Source organism: Mchenga conophoros, linkage group LG7 (genome assembly GCF_057382185.1).
Source record: "Mchenga conophoros isolate Kocher_MC1m ecotype Shallow Benthic linkage group LG7, M_conophoros_male_GT1.1, whole genome shotgun sequence".
Taxonomy (NCBI): Eukaryota; Metazoa; Chordata; class Actinopteri; order Cichliformes; family Cichlidae; genus Mchenga; species Mchenga conophoros.
In genome coordinates, this window is record NC_140532.1 from 57954303 (window position 1) to 57973823 (window position 19521).

At 40.7% G+C, this 19521-nt stretch overlaps 1 protein-coding gene across 1 annotated transcript in view; it reads right to left on the reverse strand.

Annotated features, from left to right (window-relative positions):
- slc38a9 (solute carrier family 38 member 9) overlaps window positions 1–16493 on the reverse strand; it is a 23813-nt gene extending 7320 nt beyond the window's left edge. The window contains exons 1-13 of the mRNA XM_085280422.1: window positions 16372–16493; window positions 16129–16200; window positions 13997–14140; window positions 12345–12474; window positions 9789–9907; window positions 9599–9662; window positions 9329–9422; window positions 4476–4646; window positions 3950–4009; window positions 3275–3481; window positions 2378–2485; window positions 836–942; window positions 584–697 (exon numbers count right to left, since the gene is read on the reverse strand). Coding sequence (XP_085136548.1) covers window positions 584–697; window positions 836–942; window positions 2378–2485; window positions 3275–3481; window positions 3950–4009; window positions 4476–4646; window positions 9329–9422; window positions 9599–9662; window positions 9789–9907; window positions 12345–12474; window positions 13997–14094 — 1272 coding nt within the window. The 5' untranslated portion in view covers window positions 14095–14140; window positions 16129–16200; window positions 16372–16493. The remainder of the gene's footprint in view (window positions 1–583; window positions 698–835; window positions 943–2377; window positions 2486–3274; window positions 3482–3949; window positions 4010–4475; window positions 4647–9328; window positions 9423–9598; window positions 9663–9788; window positions 9908–12344; window positions 12475–13996; window positions 14141–16128; window positions 16201–16371) is intronic.
- Window positions 16494–19521: the final 3028 nt, after the last annotated feature.

The window sequence follows — 19521 nt, forward strand, 5'->3', positions numbered from 1 at the left end:
CATGGTGACATTGCCTTAGGTAAAAACGTGGTGTAAAGGATGGGTATAGATTGTTAACAGTGACTACATTTTCAAAATTGTCCAGTAGTAACCATGTTAACCACTGAGCCCAGTTTATTAGTGTAGAAATGATCTACCTTTACCAGCTATATCTCAAAAGACTTAACAACACAGCAGATCAACACCTTTCAATGCTATAGCAAAGCTATGATAAACTCACTTCCAACAAAGACAATCCATCTTTTGCCCTGCTCAGGGATAACCCAATGTAGATGGTGTGCAATGAAAATAACAGGCCCCTTTACCCAGATACATCACAGATGGTAAACATCTGCTTCCACTGACTCATTTCAGGGAAGAATAGTCTTCCTAAATGTAGTGCACTGTACTGAACCACAGCTACCTGAATACACTTTCTGAGATTGCTGCTGCCAAAAGACATTTAATCGGTTATTAAATCGAAGGGTTTACTTGCATCTTTAAGTGGTAATGGGTATAGGGAAAATATGAGCATTTTTCATACGGTGAAAAAAAATGCATACATAAAAATTATTTAAAAATAACAATAAAGTGAAAATCTTACTGGCTGAATGCAGTCTTTAAAAAGTGGAGGAGAGGGAAAAGCAGCAAAGATCAACACTCCAACATAAAGGTAGGTTAGCCCCACTAAAAGATAAGCCACAGACAGGTCACGCACCTGAAAACATACCAAATTTACCTTAGATGCATCAGAATTAAAGCTTTTGATACTGAATTGTGTCATCTAAATTTACTTAGCAAAAAACAGATTTGAAGAGTACTAATATTTGGAAGAACATGGATAAATAACACTCACATTGTTCTTTTGGTCCTTGTTGTTCTTCATTAATGTGATGATGCAGTTGTGAATGAAGAAGGCCAGAGTGAGAACACCAGTGAGCTGAGGGAAGAGCAATCTGAACTCTGAAAGATCATAATTAAAACATAGATACATTCTTTAATGTAAAGAAACTGAGAACACACACAGACACACACACATCAGGCATAACATAACCATCTGCCTAATATTGTGTTGATCTGCCTTATGCTTTCAAAACAGCCCTCACCCATCAAGGCATGGACTCCACAAGACCCCTGAAAGTGTGCTGTGTTATTTAGCACCAAGATGTTAGCAACAGATTTTTCAACTGCTGCAAATTACAATGTGGGGCCTTCATGGATCGGACTTGGTTGTTCAACACATCACACAGATACTTGAATAAATTAAGATCTGGGGAATTTGGAAACCAAGTCAACACCTCAAACTTCTTGTTGTTCTCCTCAAACATTCCTGAAACATTTTAGCTTTGTGACAATGCACATTGTCCTGCTGAAAGCACCGCAGCAATCAAGGAATATAGTTTTTATGAAAGGGTACGCATGTTCTACAATGCTTAGGTAGGTGGTATGTATTAAAGTAACATCCACATGGATGGCAAGACTCAAGGTTTTCCAGCAGAACATCAGCCAAACCATCACACTGCCTCTGCTGGTTTACCTCCTGCCCATAGTTCATCCTGGTGGCAGAATGAAGCAACGCACATGTACCCGGCCATCCACATCAAAAAAAACATGATTCCTCAGATCAGGGCACCCCCTACCAGTGCTCCATGTCCTAGTTCTCAATCTCACATGCCCATTCTTGGCACTTTTGGCAGTGGACAGGTGTCAGTATGTGCACTCTGGCTGATCTGAGGATATGGCCCATATGCAGAAAACTGCAATGTACTGCGTATTCTAACACCTTTTTTATCAGAACTAGCATTACATTATTGAGCAATTAGAGCAACAGTAGCTCAACTGTTGGATCAAACCACATGGGCCAGCCATCCCTCCCCTTAGCACTAGTGAACCTTAGCTGCCCATGATCCTGTCACTCGTTCACCACTGGGCCACTTTTGATAAATACTGATTACTGCAGACCAACAACACCTCCACAAAAGATGCCGTTTTGGAGATGCTCTGACCAAGTCATGCAGCCATCACAATTTGGCCCTCATCAAATCTTGTCAAAATCCTTACATTTTCCCTTTTTTTCTGCTTCTTACATATCAGCTTTGAAGATAAAATGTTCACTTGCTCTGTCAGTGGTCATAATATGCCTTATTACATGGCTCCATGGGTGTACAGCCAATGGACCTCCGTTTTGCACCTCAATAATATAATATTTAGATTTTCAGCTGGTGTCATGACTTTTTGCACCTCCCTTTCTTCATGTGCTTTTTCCCTGTGTTATTTCATATTATTACACAATTTATGGACATCTTTGTTGTCATTTCTTTCGGTTATTACCAATATCTACATATACATCTACATTCCTGTTGAAAGACACTCAAAGAAGCATTAACACCAGTTTTACCTGGAACATAGAATTCTGTTTTGTCAAACCAGTGGAATTCCAGGTGAAAGCCTAGGCGGACAGCTTTGACAGTGACCAAAACAATCAGGTAGACCACTGATATGGTGCCTGTACAAAATGGATGAATGACATCAATACATTAATGGATGAATTGCTGATGCAACACAGAAAGCAGATTAATCAAGCCCCACAGTTAACAATGAATTGACGTATCTCTACTCTACATTAGAGTATGCTTATTTAACTAAGTACAAATGTTAAATAAAGGAAAACCATGATCAGTATTGCACTTCACCACTCATTCATCTTTGAGCAAATGTGAAATTCTTAATGAGAAGACACCAGTCTTAACTCCATGTCTACAAAGAAAAGGATCTAGCCATTTTTTCGAGCCTTCAGTCAAAATGATGTGACAAAAAGAATACATTTCTATGCTGGCCCCTTTTTAATCAAATGCCAACAGTGCATTGTAAAGAAATTCCAGTACCCTCTATATACGAAGCCCAAGTTTTCTGACTAATCTAAAACAATGCGACTGCCGTTGGTAAATAGAACGGTTCTTATGTAGCGCTTTTATACTCTACTCGAGCACTTAAAGTGCTTTATACTACAATATGCCTCCCCCACTCATAGAAGTTTTCTTCTAAGCTTCGGTACTTTCTATCTAACATTCATACACATCCTCACATTTCGATGGCTGCATTGAAGAGCAACCTGGGCTTATCTTGCTCAAGGATATTTTGGCATGCAGACTGGAGCAGCCAGGGATTGAAAGATAAATGAGTGGACAATGCTGAAAAAACTGAAAGCGTTTTTTTTTTTCCATCTGGATAATCCTGATACATTCCCACCCAGGGTGGGGTCGCTGTGGCTCCAGTCAACCTCTTGATGTCTTACCCAGGAAAGTGAATCTTGCAAAGAAGGACGCTGAGCGGAAGCAGAGCAGTGGAAGAAGCAGAATGATGAGATAGAAGGGGACAGTGTTGGTTTTACTCCAGTAGCGTTCAAAAGGGTTCACATCGGACATATTTCCATTGTCACTGAGGAAAAGGGTGCTGATGGTGTTGTTCCCTCCAGGGTTAGTATTTGGGTAAGGGCAGATGACTGGTGAACAAATTAACAGAATATCAGCAAACACTGTTAATTAACTGGGTAACACAAAATTATAAAATGCACCAGATCAAAGGCATAAAGTACATCTTTGTTTTCAGTCACATGCTTTTCCAGTCTCCTTTTGCTTTTTGCCTAACCGCTGTCTGTTTGGTGGTCTTTGTGAGGAGGTTCACTAATATTATTTCATTTCAAACATTTTGCCTCTAGATTTAACCATCAGACATTCCCAGACTTTTATTCTAAAACTAATTCTAACTTTAATAAAAATCTGAAAACAGACTGGAAATATGGGCCAAAAAGCTTTAACTTTTACAATATTTAGTATGCAGGTGGTCTATGTCCTCTTTACAAAGCAGTAACTTTGTGATTCCCTGGATGTGAATTATTTACTTGGAATTTATAACCTTTTTTGAAAGGTATATGATAAAGCTGAAACTTTGCATACAGCAAGTGACTTACCTTTTTCTGAGCCATTGGTTTCCAACTCTGAATCTGACACATTGATATTGTGAACATGGTCTATGGACAGAGAAGAGGAAGCCATCGGTTAAGAGAAACGAGCCTTCTTGCAAAAGCCAAAAGCTTGATAAAGCAAATAATGAATTTACATCTTTCTGCACAATGTCTTTGTGTAATGCAAATGTCTTCTGTGCAAATTTCAGAGATCTTCTCAGTGTTTCTTGCCTTGAGTGGTAACTTCTGTGTATTTAAACAGAAATTGAAAAATAATGTAACAATATCTTTTAGATCATCCAATGGCTTAACCTCAGCGAAAAAAAAAGTTATTACAAACATCAGGCCCACTATGTGTCATATTAATTAAAGTTAATTAAAGCTTGCAGAGCTGTGAGTTTTGTTTTTGCTTAAAATGTTTCTGAAGTCACTGTGCTGCACATATGGTAACATAAACAAGGATTAACATGTCAAACAATAGTATAGAATGACATAATTCCACTCTTTTGCAGATAAAACCATTGTTTCTTACTGTAAATAAACTGCCCAGTGTTGAAGAGGAAGTTGGACATGAGTACCCAGTAGACTACCATAGCTCCAACAAGTGACACCATTGAGAACATCAAGCTGGACCACTGACCAACTTTTCCAAAATAGTACTGACAGACATCAGGGAATTCCCAGTCTGATGTGTCCACACAGGCTAGGAGAGCACAAAGAATAATTACAGAGGTAAATACTTGGTTCCCAAATATGACATTAATATATCACAAAAGCTTTTCCATAGTACACAGTGGTGACAAACGTGAACTTTATGAGCTAACATTCTTTTGCAAAGTCATTTAGTAAATGCAGCAGCATAAATTGTTTTTTTGATTCAGGAATAATGTTCGATAAGTTCAGTGTTAAGCTTCACCATTTTATTTAGGCTGAATTCATTTGCTCTGTACCTTCTGTCTTAACAATAACTTCTTGTAACTATGCCAAAAATATACCGGTGCAACCATGATCTAAAAGCAAGTGTTTAGATGTATTAACAACACTGCATATTCGCATGTAACAAGTAGTTAACTCATATTTATACAAATACACTTTTTTTTTTTTAATCTCTCATTTCATCTAGTTATCAATTTCACTCAGGAGGAAATATCCTAGATATATGTACAAAGCAAGCAAAGAGCTTTTCAAGTTAAATTGATGGAATTTCTTTGACTCGCTGATACAGTCAGCATATTCCATGTCCACCTGCTAAGAGCAGACTTCAGTAAAGGTTTGAAACATTATAAGTAGGTAAGATGAAAGCTGTTGCTGCTGTCTTCAGGTCACGGAGTGTAAAAGCTTTTAAACTACAGTAGTAAGGAATACTCCATAGATCCAGCTCTGACTGATATTAAACAGAGCTTCCGGCGCCCCCCGTGTGCGGCAGCCTGTTACAGCAGCTCTGCTCATTCTGAGTTTCTTTCTTTCTTATCTTTTCTTCTCGTAATTTTTTATAACTAACGTATCAGTAATTAGACTCTGCAACCATGTTCTACCGTTTTGTGCTAGTTCTGGTCGTTTTTCTTAGTTTATTTCTACTTTTTTCACGCGTGTTTGGGGACCCAGAGCAGGGATCCTTTGTTTACAGTAAGGATCAGCTGTTAGCGCTGCGTCCCGCAGCGGTACTGCCGGCGGACAGACCCGACATTCCCAGCGAGCTGAGGAGGAAAAGACGGGGGTGTCGTGCTGGGAAGGAGCGCCGTCGCCCGAGAAGGAGACGTTATCGACCATCTCTTCCTTCTGTAATCATTGGAAACGTAAGATCTTTGCCCAATAAGATGGATGAACTCACGTCGCTAACCTGGTCACAGAGGGAGTACCGGCAATGTAGCATCATGATGCTAACGGAGTCGTGGCTAACACCGCTAACTCCGGACACAAGCGTGACACTACCGGGATTTCAGATGCTGCGAGCGGACAGGACGAGAGACAGCGGTAAGAGGAAAGGAGGGGGACTGGCAGTTTTTGTGAACGACAGATGGTGTAACCCTGGGCACATCACTGAGCTGTTAGCCGTTAGCATGCGTCCGTACTATCTGCCCCGGGAATTCTCGCATGTTATCGCAATAACAGCGTATGTCCCCCCCCCTCGGCCAACGCGGATGCAGCCTGTGACACTCTCCACTCAGTGGTCAGCAGACTGCAAACACAATCTCCGAGAGCCCTTCTCATAATATCAGGGGACTTCAATCATGCCTCTTTGGACTCCACACTGCCCACCTTCACCCAGTATGTGACCTGCTCAACCAGAGACAATAAAACACTGGACTTACTGTATGCCAATGCTGAAGAGGCATACAGTTCATCACCTCTCCCTCCACTGGGCAAATCTGACCACAACCTGGTGCACCTTGTCCCTGTGTATGAGCCCTTAGTGCGCAGGGTGCCACCAGCCACCCGCACAGTGCAGAGATGGTCAGAGGAGAGCGAGGAGGCTCTTAAGGACTGTTTTGAGTCGACTGTGTGGGAGGTGATCTGTGACGACCATGGAGAGGACATCGACAGCCTTACTACATGCATTACTGACTATATTAATTTCTGTGTGGATAACACCGTACCTACCAGGACTGTACGGTGTTTCTCCAACAACAAACCTTGGATTACCCCAGAAATTAAAGCTGTCCTCAAGCAGAAGAGGAGGGCCTTCAAATCCAAAGACAAAGAGGAGTTGAAAAGGGTGCAGAGAGAGTTGAGGGGACTGATAAGGAATGGGAAGGACAGCTACAGGCAGAAGATGGAGAACCAGCTTCAGCAAAACAACGTTGGTGAAGTCTGGAGAGGCCTCAGAACCATCTCAGGCCACAAACAGCAGAACTCTCTGCCTGGGAGGGATGTGAGATGGGCAAATGAACTGAATCATTTCTTCAACAGATTTGATTCAGCCATGAGGCAGTCTGCAACATCGGCTGCAGACTCACCCACCCCCACTGCTGCTGTTCCACCTCAGACACTTCACACCTCCTCTATTCACCCTGCTCACTCCTCCCCACCCCCAACAACAGCATCCAATACACACTCAACACAAGGCTCCAGCCTGTCTCTCTCAACCACCCAGGTTAGGAGGGAACTGAGGAGGATTAATGGCAAGAAGGCAGCGGGCCCAGATGGCATCAGCTCGAGGGTCGTCAGGTCCTGCACGGACCAACTGTGTGGGGTGATGGAGCACCTCTTCAACCTGAGCCTGAGGTTGGGAAGAGTCCCACAGCTCTGGAAAACCTCCTGTGTTGTACCAGTGCCAAAGACTTCACGCCCCAAGGACCTCAACAGCTACAGGCCGGTGGCTCTGACATCCCACCTGATGAAGACCCTGGAGCGGTTGGTCCTGGCTCAGCTTCGGCGCCTAACAAGCTCATCACTGGACCCACTTCAGTTTGCCTACCAGCCTGGCATTGGAGCGGATGATGCCGTCATTCACCTCCTACATCGTTCCCTCGCTCACCTGGAGACCGCTGGAAGCACTGTGAGAATCATGTTCTTTGATTTCTCCAGTGCCTTCAACACTATTCTTCCCTCGGTTCTGAAGGACAAGCTGGTGAACTCTGGAGTGGACCATCACCTCACTACCTGGATCCTGGACTACCTCACCGACCGACCACAGTATGTGAGGACTCAGGGCTGTGTGTCGGACAGGGTCGTCTGCAGTACGGGGGCCCCACAGGGAACGGTTCTGGCTCCGTTCCTCTTCACCATCTACACTGCAGACTTCTCCCACAATTCCACCCAGTGCTTCCTGCAGAAGTTCTCTGATGACTCTGCAATAGTCGGCCTCATCACTGATGGGGACGACAAGGAGTACAGAGGACTGACTCAAGACTTTGTGGACTGGTGCCAGCTGAACTACCTCCAGATCAACGCCAGTAAAACCAAGGAGCTGGTGGTAGACTTCCGCAGGCACAAGCATTCTCCACTGCAACCACTGAACATCCAGGGTATGGACATTGAGGCTGTGGACAGCTACAGGTACCTTGGTGTTCATCTGAACAACAGACTGGACTGGACTCATAACTCAGACGCCCTCTACAGGAAAGGGCAGAGCAGGTTGTACCTGCTGCGGAGACTCAGGTCGTTTGGGGTGGAGGGCCCACTCCTGAAGACCTTCTATGACTCTGTGGTGGCTTCTGCTATCTCTTATGGTGTGGTCTGCTGGGGCGGCAGCATCTCTGCTGGGGACAGGAAGAGACTGAACAGGGTGATCCGAAGGGCCAGCTCTGTTCTAGGATGCCCTCTGGACCCAGTGGAGGTGGTGAGTGACAGGAGAATGGCGGCTAAGCTGTCATCCCTGTTGGACAACGTCTCCCACCCCATGCAGCAGACTGTGACAGCACTGAGCAGCTCCTTCAGTGGGAGACTGCGGCACCCACGGTGTGGGACGGAGAGATTTCGCAGGTCTTTCCTCCCCACTGCTGTCAGACTCCACAACAAAGACTTTAACTGAACAAACACACACATCCACACATGTGCAATAACACTAAGTGCAATAATCTTTTCTGGCATCGTTGTATTTTTACTCAGTTGTATATAGCATTCGTATTCTATTTTTATCTTATTGTATATTTTTATTCTATTTTATTCTACTGTATATAGTATATTATTTTATTCTATTCTGTACAGCTGTGTACTGTATTTATTCTTATTGTATTCTAATTTTTGCGTCATAACTTTTGCACTGTCCACTTCCTGCTGTGACAAAACAAATTTTCCACGTGTGGGACTAATAAAGGTTATCTTATCTTATCTTATAAATACAGCAGTGACATTCCTGTACAGTGATCACCCAAAAATGTAACACTTTGCAGAAGACAGACTTGTCTTCATAAACTGCAACTTCTGATAAATCCCAATAAATACATTAGTTTTCATCATGCATTTTGGGGAATAAATTGCTCTATAGATCAGGTTCTGAATGATACTGGAACAAAACATTCTGTAAAATCTTTATGATGCAGACACTGAAAAAAAGTGTTGGGCAGAGAATAAGAGGGGAAAAACATTTAATTTTAAGTATAAACAGGTACTCTATTTTTTAAATTTATGGGTATAATTGTCTTTCTGGCCTGCAAATTATAAAGAGCATAATTAATCAGTTATGCTAAAGTGAATGACAACATATTAAAGAAATGCTAACAACAAAAAACATAACTGCTCTCTCACAAAGAACCCTATACAATGTGTATGTTGAGAATTTGCCATTAGCCTTAATTTTGCATACTAATATGGAATGAAAAATATTTTTCTAGCATTTGAGATCTGAAACAAGCCATTGTGAACTAGGTACTATTGTAAACTTTTTGAAAGCTGTTAGTATTGGTCTATTAATCCCAAACCTAGTTTGTAAAAATTACTTACGTATTGACTTTGGTGATTTGAGGACAATATAACAACAATACAGCATCAGCAGGCCTATGAAGATGACAATGAAGACTCCAAGGGTGAAACCAGCCTGAAATAAAGTCAAAATTGTATATTTATTTTGAGCTTTTGGCCTCTACACTAACCTTTATTTGAACAAAGTTCTCAAACAAAGGTTGTTTTTTTTTTTTGTTTTTTTTTAATGTGATTTTAGGTGTGGTTTTGAATGAGCTGAAAACATCAAGTATGTAAACTGAATCACATCACCTGCTTTATACCCCAAGGCATGCTGAGTATAGATGTGCCCATCATTGTGTTCCATATAGCAAATCTGGGACAAGAAAAATAAATAAATAAATCAAAGCAGTTAAATGCATCCAGTTAAGTACAAAGAAAGCATGTAGCTTTCACATGCTTTGTGCAGTGGATTTCACATTTTACTACTGCTAGGGCTTACATGGTGATGATACTGGGGTTTTTAGAGGTATGATCACTGCCTGGGACCTTGAAAGCTGTTCCCAGTGGACTATAGATGTAGATCTCATCTGGCTGGGGAATCACGTGATCTGGAGGACTCTAGGGAGGAAAAATGGAGAGGTGAAGGTAAAGATTTCAGAAAAGTGCATGTCATGACGTCTTAGAATTACAAAGATAACTTTAATAGCATTCCCCCTATTAAGGTAGGTTTGCTTCATTTTCAGATCTTCAGTTTGTAATTCAGTGTTACTACAAAACTTTGAAAAGAAGAAGATTAGGAGGTAGCTGATAACCCCTTATGGCCTGTATTTATATAGCGCCTTACTAGTCCCTAAGGACCCCAAAGCGCTTTACATATCCAGTCATCCACCCATTCACACACACATTCACACACTGGTGATGGCAAGCTACATTGTAGCCACAGCCACCCTGGGGCGCACTGACAGAGGCGAGGCTGCCGGACACTGGCGCCACCGGGCCCTCTGACCACCACCAGTAGGCAACGGGTGAAGTGTCTTGCCCAAGGACACAACGACCGAGACTGTCCAAGCCAGGGCTCGAACCGGCAACCTTCCGATTACAAGATGAACTCCCAACTCTTGAGCCACGATCGCCCCTTAGAATCTGAAGTTATAACCATGTAGCAATAACTTTTTTTTTCTGTGAGAATTCATGAAATGAAAAGCAACTATGTGCTAACATATCCAGTGGATGGAAACATAATTGCAATAGAAAGGCAAATTAAAATTATTTTAAGTAAAAATAAAAACAGATGACAAGAGAAACAACAATACAGATGCTTTGACACAGGTGCACTGCATGGGACAACCAGGGCTTAAAGTGGATCTTGGCAGGTGGGAGAATCCCAAGATCTGATGTAGCAGTGCAGCAGGAAAAATGACTCACCTCAAAATGAACAAGTAGCTTTGTACTCTGAGCTCTGGTAGTTTTTACAGATCTGTTTTCTTTTTGGACAGGCTATGTGATCAATTGACCTGTACTGCCTCTATGGCTCTGAGGCAGCTTTTTGTGGATTTAGTCAACTGGATTTTCCAATACATTCTGACATGTTACATGCCCTATTGATCTATCATGGCTTCCTTCCAAAAATTTGGAACTTTAAAAGCATTAGTTAAGGTTATCAGCTTAAACTTAGGACTTCTTTCAAGTAATATAAATTATTACAGTCCATAATACCAATTTATATAGCCTGAGATCGATCACTGATCAAAGACCATTGATCAAAGACGACTGATCAATGGTCATGAGTACCATTTACAATACTGTGATTGCAGCCATTCTCCAACTCTGTGAATGGTACTCATGGCAATTGATCAGTGGTCTTTGATCAGTGGTCATGACAATTTGCATATTAACTATCAAGGAACTGACCTCACACCATATTGTTCATTAAATGGGCTGGTTTAAGTTATTGTGCAAATACACTGTTTATAAGGTTGGGGAAACCTGCAGTCAGCTTAGACCAAAGAAGTCACTTGGATGAGTGACGAAACCTTTCTCCCACTGAATACGCTACGTCCAGATGAGCATAAATTAAACCCCAAAAGGTTGATTATCTAGTGCCTTCAAAAAACATTTTATTAACTGGTGACCTGTCCAGAGTATATATACCCTGTCTCTTATGGCAGCTGGGATAAGCTTCAGTGCCCTGTGGCCCTAATTTGTATAAGATTGATAAATGGATGGATATTTCAGCTACAAAATACTGTTACTTGCTAGAAAAAAAATCAGACCGCTAAGTACAATGAAAACATATTTACTGAGCTCTTTTAGAAGCGTAACACAGTATATGGCATTACCTGTGTCTTCCAAAGAAAAACAACTTTGCTTACACTCAGTGCCCTTTTGTACAGCTAGATGCTAAAGGTAATCTATAATTTTATGCAGATAGGAGTAATCTCTTCCACGGTGACAGTGCTCAAAATTAGGGCTGTATGGAGGAACTAATAGCTAGTATTAAAATTACACAAGTTATTTCAAGTTAATTTCATAAATGTTTTGGGCAAATGTGTTAACACCATTTTGGATTAACACGTTTGCCATTGTTGGAAAACCACTAGCATTTATGTGAATTTTCTTTAACTTCCTGAAGTTTTTATTTCAATTTCTGTTAGACAGTGAATACAAGGATTCTTATATGTGTCTATGTGCCAGTCAGTTTTTTGTGACTACATACTCATCCATGAAAACTTTAAATTAGGAATCCCTACTACATCACGCGGTCACCAGCTCTCCATGCCTGTGTCTACAACAAAGAATAATCAAGGCTTTCTAAAGGCTTTCATGCCAAAATGCAGTTTTTTTGGATTAAAGCCATGCAATAAATAAATGCTTTTAAAATTATATTTAATAATATTGAATTTGTCACCAATCTGTTGGTCAAAACATGTTATAAGCTTTATGTTGCTACTGTGTTTTGTTTTGGGGGTTTTTAAGTGGTTTGCACTTGGCAAATTTTTTGCCCAGAAGCTAGGGTTGTGATGCATTCATGGTTGTGACAATAAACTCGACTTACCAATTGTCGATCAGAAGACCCCATGAGTCTGCTGTAGTAGTGTAATCTGCTGTTGAGTACAGCAGCCTCCGCAGATACTGTCTCTTGAGGGCCATCATTTATAATGTTCTTGCGTTCCACATGGAAAGGCCTGGAAGATGTCAATAAAAATCATGCATTTTTCAAGTCACGTAAAAACACATAACTTCTTTGATTTCACTGCATACAGTAAGGATTTGCACAATTTACATTTTTTATATTATTTAAAGTATAATATGTTACAATCAGATGAGGCCTTATAAACAGTTTCACACAAAAGTGAATACACACCCCACATTTTTGTAAATATTTTGTTATATCTTTTCATGGGACAACATTGAAGATATGGCACTTTGATACAATGTAAAGTAGTCAGTGCACAGCTTGAAACAGTGTAAACTTGCTGTCCTCTCTAAATAACTCAAGACACCTTCATTATTGAATAAACCTCTGGCAACAAAAGTGAGTACACCCCTAAGTGCACTCACACTCTCTCATACTGGTCACTGGAAGTCTAACAAGGCACATCATGGCAAAGAATTCTATGAGGATCTGAAAAAAAGAATTGTTACTCTACATAAAGATGGCCTAGGCTATAAGAATATTGCCAACACCCTGAAACTGAGCTGCAGCATACTGGTCAAGACCATACAGTAGTTTGACGGAACAGGTTCCATTCAGAACAACCTCGCTATTGTCGACCAAAGAAGTTGAGTGCACGTGGGATGTCATTGTTTGGGGCTGCATGAGTGCTGCTGGCACTGGGGGGCTACAGTAAATTGAGGTAACTATGAATGCCAACATGTCCTGTGACATACTGAAGCAGAGCATGATCCCCTCCCTTCAGAAACTGGGCCATAGGACAGTGTTCCAATATGATAACAACCCCAAACACACCTCCAAAAAGACCAGTGCCTTGCTATATAAACTCAGGGTAAAGGCACTTGGCTGGCCAAGCATCCACCAGCTCCATGATGTCATCATGGAGGAGTGCAAGAGGAATCTAGTGGGACCCTGTGAAGCTCTAGTGAACTCCATGCCCAGAGTTAAGGCAGTGTTGGAAAATAATGGTTGCCACACAAAATATTGACACTTTGGAGACAGTTTGGACATTTTCACTTAGGGGTGTACTCCCTTTTGTTGCCAGCAGTTTAGACATTAATGGCTGTATGTTGAGTTATTTTTAGGTGTCAGCATTTTTACACTGTTATACAAGCTGTACACTGACTAATTTACATTGTATCAAAGTGTCTTATTGCCAATGTTGTCCCATGAAAAGACATAATAAAATTTCAACAAAAATGTGAGGGGTGTACTCACTTTTGTGACACACTGTAGCTTGACTAAGAAAATTCATGCATTAAAGCATGAATATTTGAGATTTGAGAGGTTCTAATCATTGTGTGAACTGGATTAAAACTCACTAACACAGGAAATGGTGCTAGGAAAATGAAGTACTCACACATCTCACAACTAACATCTTAGTATTTGCTTGCTAAGTGAATTCCAAGAAGTCAAGGTAATAAAGCACCTTGTTTATTATCTAGCAATGAAATGAACAACATGAACCTATGGCATGTGACAGGCAGGAGAGAAACTGATTCATACTTTGTACTGATTAGCACAGCATTTACCTTTTAGTTCTCAAGTCTAGCGAATTTGTGGAGTCTCTTTGCAAGTAGTCCTCTCCAGTCTGCTCTGAACTCAGCAAAGGCCTGGAGTCATCCTCCATGATTCTACTGACTTGCAGCTCTAGCTTCTCAACAGGTGTCACCTAACTGGAAGCATACATGTTACAAAATCTAAACACATACAACCACAGCAAACATAAGATATTGTTTAGTACAATTGTTTGTTTAATTGTGTGCAGATCAACATTTTTCAAGGTAATTTTTGAATGTGTGGGTTTATATTCCAGATGTGCTTACTTCACCATTTTGTAAAAATTAACCCGTATTAAAGTAATCCAGTGCAAAAAATAACTATTGATAGTTCATTTGGCAAACGTCATTTTCACAACTGTCAAAAAAAAACGGTTTTAAGCAAGGCTCATGTTGCTGCAAGGATGTAACTTGGCTTAACACAGTAGCTAGTCCCATTAGGACCCCTCTTCCTTTGGGCTGTCAAAAGTCTTAATTTTAAAGCTTTGAAAGCCGAGTACCCGCAAGAGCGTGAATCTGCTGCAGCACAGCATTGCCAATGCTATGAACTCCAAACGCCTGTAGAGTGAAGATTGCTGTAAAGGTCATTAGGAATCCACTGCCCTCTCTGCAGAGGATCAACTATCAAAAAACCCACACAACCCTCGACAAAGTCTGTTCACACTTCTACCCTGAGGCTGCAGGTATAGAAGTGTGAAATCTAGGACCTGTAAACAAAAGAACTCAATGCCATTAGACTCCAAAACACATGACAGGAGTTTATAACCTCAGATTACCTCAATCTACATTCCTGCACACTCAATCGCATTCTCACAGCTGTCTTGAACACCAACTGCTGTCTGCTGCACATACAACTGATGTAGTATAAATATGTACATAGCTTTTAAAGCTCTTTTTTTTTAAATCTGCTGTGTGTTGTGTATCTCAGTACTGTGCATTTGACAAAATTTTTAAACCTGAAACTCATCTCCTTCCTTATTTCTCTTTTGAATAAAGAGACAAATGAGGAAGAAGCTTCAAAGCCATTCAAGGCTTCAACATACAACAGCTATATAAAACTTCTGAGCCACTCCACAATTCTTCATATTTTGCTTCCAATGATCCAGATGTTCTTTGAGCAATAACTCTCCAGGCTTTCTGAAAGTCTTTCAAAGTTTCTCTTCTGGTGTTGGCTGCATTTTCACTCACTTTTAATTCAATACTAGTACCTGGCCTTTCTCAGAGGAATGTCTTTTTGTTGTTTGTTAAGCCACTTAACATTGTCCTATGAATCATCCCATTAAAAAAAGCACCTAACTCAAGGGACGAGCCAGTGGAAGGCTCATTATCAAGAAGCCATTCAGTAAAGCCTACGGGAAGGCCAACATACACAAAACCCACATGAAAAATAAGTGACAACAGGTCTTGTGGGTTAATGAATCCGAATTTCAGGTTCAATTAATTTTTACTTTACACAAAATGAGTGAGTGAGCTCATAAACTCAGCAGAAAGTAGTATTCATATAAACTTCTAGAGGACATAAAGTCTCCTTGGAACCACATATATTGCCATCTGATGGTATTCCCAGAGCACAGACCTCACAGAAGCAGTGCAGGATGTCTTAAAAGAATGGAATAAAAGGCAGCTGACATCCAAAGACGAGCTTTGGAATGTGTTTTCATACCAAATATCAATTTTCAAGCTTTTTAGAATTGTATAATTTCTGTTTTACATTAAATCACCACACTTATTTCACATTTTCTTAGGAAGAGCTTTTTGTTCTGCCTTTAGCGACTTAACCTCATAGACATAGTTCCGCCATGCACGTGACAACACAAATATTTCTCTGGACAAAGTAACAAGTCGATACTGAGATATAATAATCCATAGTGAATTCCTACCGAAACCATATTTCTACACAGATACGTACTTTTTACGTAAATTTTAAAGATTCTTATACTCAAAGTCACGTACAGTAAAGCTCAGACACTTTAAACACCTTAACGAGAGAACCTGCTGAGTGTACAACAAAGGCTGGTAGTTGAATGGCAACGTTTCGTATTTAAAAATCTCTTTTTAAAAAAAAGATGTGATGCTAGGCTTGCAGGCTTCTTTGTAGAACTCACAGTCTGCAGTGAAGTGTCCTCTCCTCGGGTCTTCAGCTCATCTCAGTTCTGCTGTCTCTGCTATTGTTTCACCTCGAAAGTTGAAGTGAAATCAAATATCAACACAGTTGTTATTCATTTTTAAGTCTAATACCACCGGTGACATCAGCTAAATATTATTCCGAAAAGAAATAATAATTAATTAATAATTATACACGACTAATGAGCCGAGCAACGGCGTAGAGGAAGAAGAACTTAATTTACAAATACTCAGCAGTCTTCCAACTGGGTTTAGTGACGATGTGTTGGTTTTCTTCCTGTTCCTCTTCTTCTTCGTGTGTATTTAGGCCGGACGAACGCTATGCCGCCCTCCACCTTCCTCTTCTTCTTCTACCGTTAGGGGTCGCCACATATTTTCTACCGTGGTGCACCACGTTTCTGGACTTCTGATGCGACATAAACCATTTAATGTTTGCTTATAAATTTTCCAAACAGTTTGCCAAGCCTGGTTATGCCCAGCATTCAGGTACCATCAGTTGGGTGAAGGTGTAATGAGTAATTAAATCTGATTCTCAGTTTAATAAATAATATCAAGCAACTCAAACTTTCATGTGCTTCAGTCTGTATTGCTTCCAGTTATTGTCTATGAGAACTGGGCCATTTAAGGTTTGAGCATGACAACTCTTTAGAAGTTAATGGCCAGTGACTGCAAATAATTGCTGTCGCAACAGAACTTGAAATTTAGCACTTGATTTTGGTCAGATTGGTCTGAGGCCAGGAAAATGTCTCATTTTGACACTGCCCCAGGAAACTACATGGTAAATGGAAAAGGACTTTTACAGATTTACTAGAAAGAGCAATGGAGATGGAAAGGCTGTGCATCAGGTTAGAATGATTAAGAATAAGAAGATAGAGAAGGCGGGATAGTGGAAAGCTGTCAAGGCTCTCTGTGTGGCAGGTGGAGTAGGACCCACATGCAAGACTCGGAAACAGAGAAGGTAAACTAAGAGGTGGCTTTATTGGTATATGTGTGTGTGTGTGTGCGTGTGTGTGTGTGTGCGTGCGTGCTTGTGTGTGCCTTTACTTTTCTAATGCATATTACAGACTGTAACACCTGCATATGTGTAAAATGACAAATGGCCACCCCATTTGATTTCCATGCCACCCTCAGAAAACCTATGTAGATCCGCTCCTGGTTAACTTTGAGGTTGGCAACGCTAAGCTTCATAGTGATGAGTGCATGCATCAAGCATAAAGAGCAAAACCCTGTATAGGTGGGTGTGTAACTGTAAGAAAAATCACGTGACCTATTCAGCTGATGTGTCGTACAGCGGTGAGAATTGTGTTTATTGGGAAGTGCAAGTTTCAACATAGTTGTATTCATGCTGAGAGGAGCTCGCCATCACCCGCTGTACAATGAAAAGATAAATTGGGGACATTTTCTCCAGTCTGGGGTAATTTAACCCTGCATTTTCCCCTCACATACACAAGTATGCCCAATGTCACAAGCACTTATTTCCTAGAAACAAAACTTGCACTTTGATTTTCTCTTACTTTTTTAGTTATACTTCTTTGCAAACATGTTTTTTGTAAATTCTGCATTTTACATCATTTGACATACTGTATATTAATTGTATTGGGTATGAAAAAATCGGAATAAATGAGCCATTAATCAACATGTCAACACAGTCTCAACACAATAAAGGCAATGCGCCACACACTCCATGAGCATCCTGTACCCATCACTGTTTTCTGTTCCAGAACAGCTGATCAGAGTAAGTTCAATCAATTCAATGTGGAATCTGCTTCCTGGTTACAGCCCCAGAGAGGAACAGATAAACCAAAAATGACAAATGTTAAAGGAAGAAAACTGAGACAGAAGACACGATCATGAGGCAGGACAAAAAAAAGGACAAGGGGCAGAGTTGACAATATAAACACGGAGGATAACAAGGCAACAGACAACAGGTGGGAGGACATATAAAACAAATCACCAATAATTAGACCTAGGAAGTAGAACTGAATGTTAAAAAAAGTGCCAAGGATTAAGGTTGAAATAAGAGCAGCTGGAAAGGTGGTTAGCCCAGATGACATACCACAGGTATAGCATCTCATTTTTGGAGGTACGGAGCTGTCCAGTAGGGGGGCAGCAGACAGTAGAATCTAGAGCAGGCTTGGCCAACTCCAGGCCTCAAGGGCCGGTGTCCTGCAGGTTTTAGATCTCACCCTGGGTCGACACACCTGAATCAGTTTAAATAGCGTGGGTCAACCATCCAAAGCAACAGACAAAAGAAGTCATGAAGAGTATATTGTAGTGGAGTGGACAGAGACAAATGCTGAAGTCTAATTTGTGACAGAAGGTTAAGAATTAGCAGCAAAAATGAAAGGGAATGTTTACAAGATGATAGTGAGACCTGATATGATGTATAGTTTGAAGACAGGGGCACTAACGACAAGAAAGGAGCCCAAGCTGGAGGTGGCAGAGCTGAAAATGCTATGATTTTCACTGGGAGTGACCAGTACCTTTACCATATAGAATAGAGACTGAACATTTAACAGTATTTTGTCTGACTACTCATTTTATTTTAGAATAAATCCTTAAGCAACAATGAACACTGGACTGAACCAGGTCTGTAACTATGCTTTAGGAAGGGATTCCTTCATCCAATGCAGAGCAGCTAGCTAAACTTTAATCCCACATAGGTCCATTATCTTGTTAACAGTGTTACATCCTCACTGCATATGACTTTGGACGCTATGGCTTCTCGGAAAAAGAAGGAAACAAATGAAAGATGCTTGTCACACATGTACAACTCACAAATGCACACGTTAAAAGCAGATAACAGCAAGCCGGAGAAGAAATGTTGTTGCAGTAATTTGGAAGATCTTCATTTGAGCTGGAAAAATACTCAGGTGAGAAAATATGTTACTATATAATTATGTTTTGAGTTTTCCAGTTAGGATGGGTGAGGCTTTAGTTGCATAATAACCTGGAGTGGAAGATTGCTGTCACACCCCCTTCTCAGTCTGTGATTCTGACAATTACTATAAATCAGGGGTGTTGATTTATTTAAACTAACATAATCCTCGTGCTTCAACCTGGTTTCTGTAAGGCAAAGTAAATCAATTTGTTGAGAAATTATTAATTTATGTATTAATGGGGACTTAGAAGAGACCTAATGATTAATAATCCACATTTCACTGTTTTACTCTTTAGTGCAATTGCAAATACTATATTATTTTTTTCTTTGTTTTTTATGTTTAAATCATATTTTTTGCTGATTTTAGTGTTGTTGTTGTTTTTTGTTGTCTGGAAGACACCGTATCTAAGGGGATGGGGTTTTGAGTAGAAAACAGGAGGAGAGAAGCTACTTGGCTACCTCCTCCTACAAATTGCTTGCCTCTGCTCACAAG